This window comes from Salvia hispanica, chromosome 6 (assembly GCF_029641045.1).
Source record: "Salvia hispanica isolate PSC_SH4W2 chromosome 6, Shi_PSC_v1, whole genome shotgun sequence".
Lineage (NCBI taxonomy): Eukaryota > Viridiplantae > Streptophyta > Magnoliopsida > Lamiales > Lamiaceae > Salvia > Salvia hispanica.
This window is the reverse complement of record NC_142697.1, coordinates 29,649,679-29,664,781: the sequence shown is the minus strand read 5'-3', so window position 1 is coordinate 29,664,781 and position 15,103 is coordinate 29,649,679. Positions and strand designations below refer to the sequence as shown.

The 15,103-nt window shown below is 37.8% G+C and overlaps 2 protein-coding genes and 2 pseudogenes across 2 annotated transcripts; 3 read left to right on the top strand and 1 right to left on the bottom strand.

Moving 5' to 3' along the window:
* Positions 1 to 1,123: 1,123 nt before the first annotated feature.
* LOC125205741 (threonine synthase, chloroplastic-like) lies at positions 1,124 to 3,010 on the top strand. Its single transcript, XM_048104831.2, has one exon. The coding sequence runs from the start codon at positions 1,162 to 1,164 to the stop codon at positions 2,728 to 2,730; it is 1,569 nt and encodes a 522-aa protein (XP_047960788.1). The 5' UTR covers positions 1,124 to 1,161; the 3' UTR covers positions 2,731 to 3,010.
* A 2,016-nt stretch (positions 3,011 to 5,026) lies between these two features.
* Positions 5,027 to 5,526, top strand: LOC148923527 (putative lipid-transfer protein DIR1 pseudogene; annotated as a pseudogene).
* Positions 5,527 to 8,507: 2,981 nt separating this feature from the next.
* On the top strand, positions 8,508 to 8,851 carry LOC148923526 (putative lipid-transfer protein DIR1 pseudogene; annotated as a pseudogene).
* Positions 8,852 to 9,933: 1,082 nt separating this feature from the next.
* On the bottom strand, positions 9,934 to 12,279 carry LOC125204288 (protein C2-DOMAIN ABA-RELATED 4-like). The gene is made up of 3 exons (XM_048102892.2): positions 12,087 to 12,279; positions 10,909 to 11,004; positions 9,934 to 10,369 (listed from the first exon to the last, which is right to left on the bottom strand). The coding sequence occupies exons 1-3, from the start codon at positions 12,195 to 12,197 to the stop codon at positions 10,070 to 10,072; spliced, it is 507 nt and encodes a 168-aa protein (XP_047958849.1). The 5' UTR covers positions 12,198 to 12,279; the 3' UTR covers positions 9,934 to 10,069.
* Positions 12,280 to 15,103: the final 2,824 nt, after the last annotated feature.

The window sequence follows — 15,103 nt, the reverse complement described above, 5'->3', positions numbered from 1 at the left end:
AAAAGAATGGGTTTAAGAGGGGTTTAGGGTTTTAGCTTCAGTAGATTAAATAAGCGGGTTTTTTCTGGTTGGGCCCAATTGTAAATGGGTCGGGTTGGCGGCCTAATTTAAAAAATACTTCCAAATAAAATAAAATTAGTTACCGAAAAAGGCGTCTAAAATTAATACTCTTTTCTATTAAAAATAAAATGTTTTTTTTTATTATCTCATTAAATTAAAAAAAACTTTATCTCTATTTTTTCCTCTATTACTTTACTCTCTCTTTTTTAACTCACAAAATAACACTATATAAATCCTGTGCAAAATGAAACATTTTCCTTTTTTATTGTCCCATTAAAAATGAAATAGTTCTTAAAATAGAAATAATTTTATTTTTACTTTCCTTCTCTTACTCTCTTTTTTAACTCACAAAACAATACTTCCTCCGTCCACAAACAATAGATTTATTGTTGTTCGGCACGAGTTTTAATATAGAATTGGTAAAGTAAGAGAGATGAGGAGAAAAAATAGATAAACTAAGAGAGATGGGGAGAAAAAGTGAATAAAGTATGAGAGAGGAAGAAAAAGTGGGAAAAATATGAGAGATAAATTTTCCATCTTGAGAAAGTAATATATTTTTTATGAACGTCCCAAAATGACAAAAGTGATCTATTTTTTTTTAGATGGAGGGAAGTACTACATGAAATCCTATGCAGACAAACAAATTACTCCCTCCGTTCCATATTTATAGTCACATTTAGTTATGGCACGGGTTTTAAGGAATTGGTGGAGTGTGTAATTAATGAAGTGAGAGGTGGACTGTGTAATAAATGAAGTGAGATGTTGGAGTGTGTAATAAATGAAGTGAGTTGGTTGAAGGTGGGTCCCTTTTGACTTTTTGATTTTTTTATTTTTGTTTTGGTTTATTTTAATGTAGATAATGACATTTGAGTGTAATTTTAGTGAATAATGGGGTAAAATTTTATGTTCAAATATCGAAAATTCTAAATGTGACTCTAAATGTGGGACGGACTTTTATGGCAAATGTGACTATAAAACTGAGACGGAGGGAGTATAAAATTCCCAAATCTAAACCTAATTGAGTTACAAATAAAGATTCCCAAATCACTCATCTTCTCCTCTCGACTCTGCAACTCTCACTGTCTCCACTCTCTCTCTACAATGGCGGCGGCTGCTCCAATCTTCAGATCCTCCTTCCTGTCCCCCCAACCCTTCTCCCCCACCCCCTCCAACGCCTCCCGCCCCACCTCCTACTCCCCCCTCTCCATCCGCGCCACCGCCACCTCCCCCGACCCTCCCGCCGCCGCCGCCGCCAAGCACCGCCGCCCCTCCAACGAGAACATCCGCGACGAGGCGCGCCGCCACACCTCCTCCCACAACTTCTCCGCCAAGTACGTCCCCTTCAACGCGGATCCCTCCTCCACCGAGTCCTACTCCCTCGACGAGATCGTCTACCGCAGCCGCTCCGGCGGCCTCCTCGACGTGCAGCACGACATGGACGCGCTGAAGAAATTCGACGGCGAGTACTGGCGCTCCCTCTTCGACTCGCGCGTCGGCAAGACTACCTGGCCCTACGGCTCCGGCGTCTGGTCGAAGAAGGAGTGGGTCCTCCCCGAGATCGACGGCGACGACATCGTCAGCGCCTTTGAGGGAAATTCCAACCTTTTCTGGGCTGAGCGTTTCGGCAAACAGTTTCTAGGCATGAAGGATTTGTGGGTCAAGCACTGTGGGATTAGCCACACCGGCAGTTTCAAAGACCTAGGCATGACTGTTTTAGTCAGTCAGGTCAATCGCCTCCGGAAAATGAACCGCCCCGTCGTTGGAGTCGGCTGCGCCTCCACTGGAGACACCTCCGCCGCCCTCTCCGCCTACTGCGCCTCCGCCGGAATCCCATCGATTGTGTTTCTACCTGCAAATCGGATCTCTATGGCTCAATTAGTCCAGCCAATTGCGAATGGGGCTTTTGTATTGAGCATTGATACCGATTTCGATGGATGTATGCAGCTAATTCGTGAAGTCACAGCTGAATTGCCCATATATTTGGCTAATTCATTGAATAGTTTGCGATTAGAAGGGCAGAAAACTGCTGCGATTGAGATTTTGCAGCAATTCGATTGGCAAGTTCCCGATTGGGTGATTGTTCCCGGTGGAAACCTCGGAAACATTTACGCCTTTTACAAGGGCTTCCATATGTGCAAGGAATTAGGGCTTGTTGACAAAATCCCTCGCCTTGTTTGTGCACAGGCTGCAAATGCTAATCCCCTTTACTTGCATTACAAATCAGGGTGGAAGGATTTCAAGGCGGTGAAGGCCGGGACGACCTTCGCCTCCGCGATTCAGATTGGGGATCCCGTCTCCATCGATAGGGCGGTGTATGCATTGAAGAAGTCTAACGGCATTGTGGAGGAGGCGACAGAGGAGGAGCTGATGGATGCAATGGCGCAGGCGGATTCAACAGGGATGTTTATCTGCCCCCACACTGGCGTGGCGCTGACTGCTCTGTTCAAGCTGAGGAACAGTGGGATCATTGGGCCGAACGACAGGACTGTGGTGGTGAGCACTGCTCACGGGCTGAAGTTCACACAGTCGAAGGTGGATTATCACTCCAACGAGATCAGTGATATGGCTTGCCGTTTTGCTAATCCGCCTACTCAGGTGAACGCCGACTTTGGGTCGGTGATGGATGTGTTGAAGAAGTATCTGTTGAGCAAGAATTCGAAGCTGCATTGAGAAGCGTTAAGTTTTTTTGCTCATAAAACTAAGCAGGTTAGCTCTAGCAGTTGTTACTGCGGGCTTGAGTTTCTCTGTTGTTACTCTGTTTTTTCGACAGTTCTTGATGATGTACGATTAGTATGTTTTGATGAGTTTTGTGGGATTTTGAGAAGCTAACTGTGTCTGGATATGGAATTTTGATTTAAGGAGGTATGAAACATCGCATAAGTTTTCGATGAGAGTTGTATGTGTATCTAAATAAATTATATTTGGGAATCCATCAGTTGGTTTAAGGATATGCTTGCATGGTCCAAAAATGGTTTTTTTTTTGTGTGTTCATTTCTTGATGGTTTTCTTATCACTTGTTTGTCATTGAGTTTTGCTGGATTTTGAGAAGTTATCTGTGTCTAGAGACGGATTTTTGTTTTATGGAGGTGTGTAGGATGGCATGATTTTCGATCGGATTGTATGCAGAAAGGAAAGATCGCATATTTGTTCCAGAAAATGCTTGGATTTTGTTTGGTTCATTTCTTCATTGTTCTTTTCTTGATGATTTCCTTATCACTTGTTTGATGTTTGAGTTTTTGCTGGATTTTGAAAAGTAAACCGTGTCCGGAGATGGATTTTTGTTTTATGGACATGTGCACCACCGCGTGATTTCCGATTAGATTTTTATTTGTATCTAAAAAACTACTAGTACATCTAGAATCCATCAGTTGGTTAAGGTCATGGCAGAGGGGAAAGGTTTCATATTTAGTCCAGAAAATGCTTTGATTTTGTTTGCTTCATTTCTTCATTGTTCTTTTCTTGATGATTTCCTCATCACGTGTTTGCTCGTTGAGTTTTGCTGGATTTTCGATGAGACGTGTATGTGCATCTAAATAAAACTGCATTTGGGAATCCATCAGTTGGTTTAAGGTTATGGCAGAAGACAAAGGTTGCAACATTTGGTCCAGAAAATGGTTTGATTATGTATGATTCATTTCTTCATTGCTCTTTTCTGAGTTTGTGAGTTTTTTATACTGTTTACCATAGGGAATTCGAACAACTGCATCCATCACATACAACATCATGAAGTAGTGTTTGTCGAACATCAATGTCCAAGGGATTATTAGCTAAATGACAATCGGCATATACAATACACACAATCGCTTCTCTTGTATTTTCACAACTCTGATGTGCTAAACAAGATATGCACTTGAGTGATATGTTTCTTTATCCAAGAATATGTATAGTTTTCTATCCACAATTCCGCTATTTATCGGAATCAGTGTACATGCCCATTTCTTAAAACTCATGTCGCCAAAAAGTAGGATGTGGTTATGAAAGAAACATTCTAATTGGATTAATATTGGTGGAGGCTCTCTCATTGCATAATCTATGCGATTGTGTGTAAATTGCAGCTGTGATATAGAAAAAAAGCCTCGATGCCCGGGTGTATAGAGCAACGAGAGAAAATTTCCGGTAGACCGGGATTTATGATTGCTGTAATAGAGCAGATGAACCCCATTTCACAATATAGATGATTCCAAGTTTCTGACAGGATGAGATACATTCAAGAGTCCGATTTTGTGTTATCTATCTATAACTTAGTGCCCTAATTCATTAAAAAAAAACTCATGTTTTAATAGTGAGCCTGTTAGTATTAATTTTGTACGTACATTGTTTGAGCTGCTCTTATCCATGTGAATATTTGGAGGAGAAAAGTGGAGAGACTCTAATTGAGAGAACTGAATAGAGTGAAGAAATGATAAAGAAAGCCTATAGTTCGTACACTTTAAGTGTTCTCCTTCGTGCCAACGATTGAAGTTGCAGTAATTATTTCTTGTACCCAAGACAGAAATCCTGGATTATTCCCCATTGATAAACATGTCTAACAAACACAAATACAATATGGTTTCAATGGTACATCATGACATATCCCACATGAAAGCAAAGAGAAAGAAGTTACACAAATTCATAAATGTAACCAAACAAAGTGACAGAGATGAGCTGATTATAGAATATCACATTGTGACTGAATTTTTTTCTGTTTGTCTTTTCCCCAATTGCTACGAAAATATTAGTCATTTGTCCAATTTCACACGATCCCTTCTCTCAATTGTGGAAGACATTAACTAATCAAGCATAAGCAACCAAACTCAAGTAATGTTTTATGTCTCTCTTTTCTAAATATGAACCAAAATGTTGGAGTATCAAACACAAATTGTTTGGAAAGCGAGTATTTTGAAATTAAACGACAACGTTTCATCTAATAAAGAACAAAGTCTTTTAATTCGTTAGACATTTTGTTTTCTATATATACATATCTCCCCACTATTCATTCCAACACAGAGAAAAATGGAGTCATCATACAAAAAGATAGCAATAGTAAGTGTGGTTCTAGTGATTCTTGGGGGGGCCACAGCCCAAACCTTATGCAACATGACCGTGATTGGACTCTTAGAGTGCAAGCCGGCGGTCACGCCCCCAAAACCAAAGCCTCCGACAGCCGACTGCTGCTCTGCCCTAGCGCAAGCCGACTTCAAGTGCCTCTGCTCCTACAAGGACAACAAAATACTGCCTCGTCTTGGGATCGACCCTGAACTAGCCCAGCAGCTCCCTGTCAAGTGCAAAATCCCTAATCCACCTAAGTGTTAGAGATTTATATATATATGAATAAAGGTTTCAATTGCAAATTCTTTGCAATTTGGAATTGAAATTGTAAAGTTTCACTACAACTTAAGCCTTTGTGATTTGATGTATCATTTGCTATGAAAGTGGTGAAATATTCAAATATATGCCGTGCTCAGGAACGATGTTCACATAAGATAAGTAGTGTAATATTTATTTCTACGTGGTGCCCCAAAATTAATTAAGAAAATCATTTTTATATAATCAAACTATTTATTAATTAAGAAAATCATTTTTATATAATCAAACTATTTACCATAAATTTTATTTATTATTTGAGCTGCCCAACCAATATGTTTGGAGAGTAAAAAACTGTTTGAGAGAACGGACCAAAATGAAGAAATGAAGTCGATAGCTCGTATAGACTTCAACCATATCCTTTATCCCGACGATTGAAGTCGCAGTGATTATTTGTTGTAAGAACATTCTTCCAATTGTGGAAAACATTAACTAATCAAGTACAAACACCTCAAACTCAATGAATGTTTATGTTTCTCTCCTTTATAGGGCATGAATAAAATTTTAATCAAACACAAATATCAACTTATACATAAGTTAAGAGGAAGGATCCATTATGGCCGGCTATACGACTTTTGACCCAATTTTGGTACACGAGTGAAACAACTAATTAACTTTTTTTCTTTTAATTTTTATTTTAAATTTTGTTTCAAAGAATTCATTAGACTTATCAAGTTAATACTTAGAAAATTATAAAATTTACGTGAGCCTCTATAAAAAAAATTCTATGTCAGCTAGTGTTCTGGTATTAATTGCTTATGAATTTGAAAAAATTGAATGAGAATAAAGTTTCATTTTTTCACACTTTCCACAAACAAATTTGGCTTCATCAAAGCTGAGTTGGAGATTCCCTTTGTACTTATTAATTTATCTAGCATCCGCATTGCTAATCAAAATAAATGAATAAATGCCCAAAAAAGCAAGAAATTCAAGAAAATAACATCCTAAATCAAAAGAAATTGAATGAAAAAAAGAGTAGTTTAATTAAACAACAACGTTTCATCTAATAAAGAACGACTTCGTTTAATTCGACAGACATTTTGTCCATGTTGGCATCTACATAATTTAGATTTGCTCTGATTTCATCGGGATTAGAACCCATTTAGAGCATCCGCAATGGTACTTAGGCCAGCCATAGGCCAGCCTTTCTCTCCCCTGCCACGTCAGCAACACAAAAAAATCCACCTGCCACATCAGATTTAGGCCAGCCATAGGCCAGCCGCAATAAAAATAATTCAAAATATACTACATTTACGGAATTAAAATTACGATTAAATTACGGAATTAAATTTACGACACATATACGGGAAAATCCATTAATTGCATTTAAAAAAGTTACATAGATAAAAAAAATTACATGCATAATAAAGAAAAGAAAACTATCGCCGTGCAATCCTCCGTGCCCACAACTCTTCAATTATATCCTTTTGGAGTTGAATATGAGCATCCACTTGGCGCATGTTGACAAATTCCTGAAGGCGGACGGCTTCATCGAGAGGTACCCCACGTCGTACACTAGGGGTGGCCGTTCCGTGGCTTGGACCGGCTTCATCGTCACTGACCCAACTAGTCAGTTGTACGCCTTCGTCTTCGACGATCATGTTGTGAAGGATAATGCAGGCGCACATTATCTGGGAAACGCATCCGACATCCCACAAACGCGTTGGACCCTTAATTGCCGCCCATCGAGACTGGAGCACACCAAATGCGCGCTCCACGTCCTTGCGCGCCGACAAAAGTAGGCCTTCTTTTCATCACTTGTTTGTCGGATCGTCTTCACAAAGACCGGCCACCGAGGGTATATCCCATCCGCCAAGTAGTAGCCCATATCATGCCGGTTGCCGTTGGCCACAAATGAGACGGCTGGACCGACGCCCTGGCACTTCTCGTTGAAGAGGGGAGACGAGTTCAGGACGTTGAGGTCGTTGTTCGACCCGGCTACCCCAAAATACGCATGCCAGATCCACAGCCGGTAATCAGCTACGACCTCGAGGATTATCGTGGGGTTCTTTGACTTGTAGCCGGTCGTGTAGGCCCCCTTCCAGGCAGTCGGACAGTTCTTCCACTCCCAATGCATACAATCTATGCTGCCTAACATCCCGGGGAACCCATGCTTCTCCCCATGCATCTGCATCAAATTCTGACAATCTTCGGGAATAGGGCTTCGAAGGTACTGCTCACCGAAAATGCTGATCACGCCCCCACAGAACTCCTTCAGACATTCCAGGGCTGACGACTCACCGATGTGGAGGTACTCATCCCACATGTCTGCCGCGCCTCCGTAGGCCAACTGCCTGATTGCCGCCGTGCACTTTTGAATAGGGGTGTGGCCGGGTCTGCCAGCCGCATCGTGCCTGAAGCGGAAACACAGATATTGACGCTCTAATGCCCCAACGATGCGCATAAACAACTCCCTGCGCATTCTAAAACGCCGCCGGAACATGTTGGCGGGAAACCGCGGGTTCTCTGAAAAGTAGTCGTCGTACAGCCGCTGATGTGCAGCTACGTGATCCCGATCAATCACTGCTCGGTGGTGGACAATTCGTGGAGGGCGAGGTAGGCATTCATAGCCTCGTTCATCCTCCGTTCGTACTCCTCAGCATCCCCACCACTACCACCACCGCTACCACCCGCGTTACTCATCGCGCGATGATGCTCTTGTACAGAAAGTTAGAGAGAGAGAAAAATCGTTAAAACAAGTGGTGCAAATGAAAATGAAACGAAAATCGCGTTTATATAGGTTTTTAAAAAAATAAAAAAATAAAAAAATCAGCGCTGGCCGATCGGGCAGCTACAATGGCGGCTAGACGATCGGCTAGCGCATCGGCCAGCGCCCACCAATCCGCCAGCCCACGCCGATCGGCTGGCCGGTATACCGCTGGCCGCCTACAATGGTTCGGCTAGCCGACCGGCCAGCGCGAAGAATCGGCTAGCCGGTCGCTAGCCAACCATTGCGGATGCTCTTACCAAAAGAAGAAATGAAAGTTCAAGATGAAGTCCATGAATTTACTCGCAATTAACTCTAAAATCCACCCCACCCTACCCCCACAATTGTATCTATATATACCACCCAAACAATTCTTATTCCGAACACAAGGAGAACCATGGAGTCATTACACAAAAAAATACTAGCAATTTTGAGTGTGCTTCTAGTGATTCTTGGGGGGGCCACAGCCCAGACCATGTGCAACATGACCATGATGGAGCTCTTCGAGTGCAAGCCGGCGGCCACGCCCCCGAATCCATCATATCCGTCGGATGACTGCTGTTTCGCCCTATCGCAAGCTGACTTGAAGTGCCTCTGCTCCCACAAGAACTCTAAAATGTTGTCTTATCTTTCAATCGACCCTAAACTTGTCATGCAGCTCCCTGGAAAGTGCAACATCCCTAATCTACCCAAGTGCTAGAATTTTTTTTTTTTTTAAATAAAGGTCTCAATTTTTAAATTCTTTTCAATTTGGAATTGAAAAGATGTATTACATATTTACAACTTGTGGTTTTATGATTTGATGTATTATTTGGTATTCGAAGTGGTGAAAATTTGTGTTATGAGGATTTGGATCATTTTCTTTAATTTGAATACATATAATAATTTTAGGTCAGAGTCTAGTGAAGTCAAATTTCAATTTGAGTTGATTAATCTTTATAATTTTGAGGATTATAGTGTTAGGCCGATTATGTGCTAGGCCATACCGAACGCAGGTGCAAAATTTTAATAGATCATTTCAACATAATGAAACTACAATTTATCAACAAAAATTCAATCTGACATCTACTATTATTTGGTTCGTCAGTTACGTTTTTAATTTATCATTTTCAATTGATCTCTAATCTTATATATTTATTTAAATTAGATTATTTTTAAGTTAAAATAAATGATTAAACTTTCAAAGATTATACGATTAAAATATCAAAAATTACATAATTAAAATAGAAACACTGCGTAATTAAAACAACACAAACAAATCCAGGAGTTCCCAAACTCAAAAATTTTACACACTAAAAACACAAAATGAAATTGAAAAAATCATCAAGAATAAGAGAAAAAAAACCGAATTTTTCTACAGTGAAACCGCGGATTCAACCGGAACAACATGCCAAACACGGATCTTAGCCCGACTCTCCCCTGCAATGCAGTCACGCTGGTCCCTCCCGTCTCGCAATTATTTTACGACAACACTACTAAGCCCTTGAGCACTTTTTAGCCTCTAGGTTCAAAAATTTGGTAAGAGTGGACTTATTCCTTACTATATAATTTACGGATTAGTGTTAGGAAATTCCAAAATCAGGTGTACAAAATTTTAGTAGATGTCTACTATAAGTGTCATATACCTATGGCAGAGTGTGTGTATGTACATTAATTGAAAAAGAAATTAATTAATTAATGAGCTGGCAGCAATCTCAAATTAATTAATGTATATTGATTATCTTCTTGAAAAAAGGTTGAAACCCCAACTCTAAGGGCCTTCCGCATCTCGGCCTGACAATACCGTGAGGGATGTATATATTGATAATCTTAAACACGGGAAATTGAAATAACATAAGGCCCTAGATTATTCATAATTTAATTATGGAGAAAAAAGTCATTATTAATTCCCCAATAATGTTACAATCCTCCCAAAGTTAACAACATTTTACACACAAACAACTCAAATCCCAGCCATGTTTAATGAGCCATCAAGCCTTTGGAGCCAGGGACATTGATCCACTGCAGCTGGATCTCGACTTCACCGCACTCGACGTTTCTCAGCCTGAGGCACATATCCTGCACCACCTTCCCGTCTTTCCACACCACGCAGCTCTCCTCCGACAGGCAGTTTGTCCTCGAGGCAGGCACCTTCGTGACTATGGTGCCGTCTGGGAGGCCATCCAGCTTCATCTTCACGGCCTCCACGAACGGTTTTATGTCAAAGTCCGCGTCCCCCATTTTGTCGTCCAGGCTGAACATGTCGTAGTCGTACACAGTCTGGAGAATCACAAAATATCATACATATAAACATATGAGGAATAAAGAAGGCTATCAACGAAATGAAAGGTAACAATCCGTTTCGTTTCTTCTGCTTTCTTCCGGCTTATACCTGGTTGAAACTCCAAGGTTTGGAGGGACGAACCCTCGCTTTATTGGCTAGTCTCAGAGTTCAATTTCTTGGGAAAGGACAGTACGAATAACTAGCCTAGTTAGACAGTTCCCCTTCATTTCGGAAGTTGTTTCTATTTCTACATATCTTTCTTCCGTGGTTAGGATTCTTTCAGTTTCTTAGTGAAAAAGAGGTGATGGTATTCTGCCTAAACAGTAGTACTACTAAGAAGAGAATACTAAAAGTTCAATCAATTTCAACTGAGCATCCAACAATATGCAGAAAGTAGTTCAACATCCATTTCACCAAGTTCCGAACAAGGGAGAAATATGACAGTGAGTCCTATTTGCATTCTATCCAACGAACAAGGCGATCAAATTTGAGAAACATAAATGAAAATGAACAAGGGCAATCAAAGTGAACTCACCATATGGATTGGAATATTAGGATCAGAGATGGAAAGTGTCAGATCCTCATTCCATTCGGGGTTGACATCCTTTTTCACGACACGAGTCTTCAACTTCTGCAGCAAAAACAAGATTCGACACCATAGCATAAGGTGAAAGCAACAACATTGATATAAGTAAAACATGAATATAATCACTGGACTTATTTGTATCTATCTAAAGATCAATCCTCTGCAAACCTATATAGCATTCAAAACATCTATAGAAACAAGATTTGACACTGTAGCGATAGGAGAAAGCAACAACATTGATATAGGTAAAACATGTATATAATCAGTAGACATCTTTGTATCTATTTAAAGATCCGCACTGGGTAGATATTCCTATTGCTACAAACCAAATCTTCGTGCTACATCTCCTGTTCCACTATCACCAATGCATAATGTATGCACAAGGCAACGAGTATTAGTGAAGTGAAACACGGGATATACACACAAACTAGCTCAGAAACCAAAAGATGGCAATTCTTTGCAGACATATACAGCGATTCTCAGCAAACCTATATAGCCATTAGAATAAGATTCGACACCATAGCAAAAGGCGAAAGCAACAACATCGATATAAGTAAAACATGAATACAATCATTGGACATCATTTAAAGATCAACATTTGTAGATATCTCTATTGCTACACATGAAATCTTCGTGATACATCTCGTGTTTCCACTATCACCAATGCATAATGTATGCACAACACAACGAGTATTAGTGAAGCGAAACACGAATATCACAGTACAAGCTAACTTAGGATCTTCCAAAAGATGCCAATTCTCTTCAAACCTTCCCTTCAAAGAGTTTCAAATGTCACACAAGCGTTTCAAATGTTCTTCCCAAACAACAAACAAAGCCTTCACTTTCAACCAGTTGGAATCAACAATCAAAACATCAATTCAAGGAAATGCTGAAAACAAAACAAAAAAAAAATCGCAGAAACAGAAAGGAATTTCCAACAAAAAAAAAAAAAAGTCAACACATTCATTTCTTTCCCCCATAAACCCTTGAAAAAACACCCAAAAATGGCAAAAACCTTCCCAATTAGCAAAAAGCAGAGCATCACAAAAATGAAAAAAGATGAAATTTTGCGACGAGCCATGATCATAAAACGCAACCAATTTCACAAAAACAAAGAAAATCAAAACCTGCTTGGCCATCTTGACGATAACGTAGGGATCGCTGCTGCTGACATCGCGAACAGCAAGATTGATGCCTCTCTTCACTTTGATCCTCAGCAGACCCAAGAGATTGTCCATTTGAATTGCTGAGACTAAGCTGACTGATTCGTTATGACTTTGGACACACCAGTAATGGTTTTATGACGTTACGAAAATGGTGTTTGGAATTTATAATGTGAAAGTTGCGACTTTTGTAAAATCATAAATGCAACTCGCCATTTTATTTTTGAATTTTATTTTTCTGATTTAATTCTCATCCACCTACCAAATTTATTGGGTTCTCCATTTTTTATTACTGTATTTCATTCATAAGGAATATGGATTCATTTTTGGACCAATTAAAGAAGTTTCGAATATAAAAGAATTGTTTTGTTTTGTACATTTCACGAGGTTTAAATATAAAATTCAGTATTTGGTCAACTTGTGTATATTAATTTGGTGATTTATGAAAATTGTGACATTTCAACCACTATTAATTTAATGTTTAATGTTATTTATTTTATTTTATACATTTAATTATATTTTATTATCTTTAAAGTTTTCATGAGTATTAGTATTAACTTTATAAAGTATGTTAATGAACATCAACGAGCTACAACTCACACTGCGGCAATTAAATAATTAAAATATAAATTATAAATAATATACATTAGATTATAAATGCGGAACAGTTTGGAAATAAGACTAATATGTCCATAGGTATATTCCTAGACAAATACCAAACTAGTTAAAGAATATATGTAGTTGCTTTTGTACAAGCCAAGCATGACCACAAAAGGCACAAATTCTTACCAAAGACAATCTATAAAATGTTATTGAAAAATAATACTAGTATTTTATTGAAAGAGATAGGATAGGATCCTTAAAGGAGATATAATAACTAATCCAAATATTAGAGCACTATTATAATTTATTGTCTCTAATAAATAGTTCTTTGATAGGATGAACCATAATTAATCTAAAACCAAACCATGGAAGTCATATTATAATAGTGTAAGTAGAATATTTTGGGTCCCACTATGATTCACTTGTTTCAAATATTCAATGAATGCTTACCTAATAATCTAATTATGTATTGAATGTTTCAAACGATTTGGAGTTTGGACAGTTGTTATTCATAGCAATAGCAAAGAATGGTCAACCCAAATGAATACTATGGTTGTGCAAGATAGGAATATATATAAACACACAAATCACTCAAATGATATTCACAATATGATTAATAACTATACAAAACATTTCTATAAAAAAAGAGTAAATTAGAGCGATATCTCACTATAACTCCAGAAAATGACATATTAAAATTAAGAGCGATAGTGAAAGAATAAAATTGAATATTGTTATATAAATAAAAATTAATAGCTTTATGAACAAAAATGACAAAAATAAAATAAAAGTGATAGAGTTGATAATTTTTCTTAATAAAATGTGGCTGCGTTAAAAATAAAAGTGATTGCTCTCGAGAATAGTACTCGCATACACCAAACTAATTTAAAGATCCACTTTCTCATCAAAACAAAATCCAATGTCACTAATCTATTCATACAAATGCCCAAAAAATAATTGCAGTCACAAATGAATATTGTTTTATTCTTATACTAGCTTATTAGTTAAAAAGTTGGTATAATTACATACATAATATATTGATCTAGTTATATGAATACGTGCTTGCATGAACATAATTAATCATTACTACATACTCCCTCCGTCCCGCTTTAGCAGTCCCATTGACTTTTCTGCACTCGTTTTGTAAAAATGATAATAAATAGTTAAAGTGGAGAAATAATAAAGTAAAAAAGAGAATAATATAGAGAAGAGTCTTATCTACATTATTTTCTTTTTTACTTTATTATTTCTCCACTTTAACTATTTATTATCATTTTTACAAAACGAGTGCAGAAAAGTCAATGGGACTGCTAAAGCGGGACGGAGGGAGTATAATATTACTATTACCAAGCTTTTTAGTTTATGTGAATCATGATTGGTGGGGCAAGACTTTCCAACGTGTAACGCTATCAAAATTTGTTTGGAATTATAAGTAATGGTAGTTATAATAATTAGTTCTCCAACTCTAATATGATTTATAACTAATAATTTTTTTTATTATAATAGTGTTTTCTCATATTTTGGATAAGATTTTTAATTAATTGCTCGAGACACCTGTTTTTGTTTACGCCGGCTGAAGCTATATTAATTAATTTAATGAATTCGATTAATATTGTCCATTGAATTTAGTATGTATGCTAAAGCCCTATTAACCTATTAATTAGGAACCTATAAAATGTTGTGAGTATATTTTACTTTCTTATACTTAACTATTTTTTAAAATTGGTTTTTAAATTACAAATAGTTGATGATTTATTTGAAATTTCCCTTTTCAACGTCATTGCAATAATAATAGAGTGATAATATGTTCAATTTATATACTACTACTTTGTTTGAATTTTAGTTTCTGGGCATCATATATAGTACTCTCTCCGTCCCAAGATAAGTGACCTACTTCTTTTGGGTACGGGATTTAAGGAATGGTATTTAAATAAGTTGAAGTGGAGAGAGTAAAGTATGAGAGAGGGAAAAGTAGAGGAGAGAAGAGAGAATAAAGTAGGTGGAGAATAAAGTAAGAGAGATGACTTTTTGCTAAAAATGGAAATAGGTCACTTATAGTGGGACACCCCAAAAAGGAATACAAGTCACCTATCTTGGGACAGAGGGAGTAGTACTAGTAGTATTTAAGTTATTTCATGAACATAATACTTTAATCTGGCCCGGACCAAAAAATATTAGAATTTGGGCCTACTATTGGGTTTTTCTCAAGGCCCAATACAATTTATTGTGAAATGTGAAGTTACTAAAAAAAAGCAGGAAATGTATATCTTCACATAAATTTATTAAATCATAAAATCTCAAACATTTATTTCAAAATTATAACTTAGTATACATACTTTTCATATCGATTTATCAAATCATAAAAATCACACTTCTTT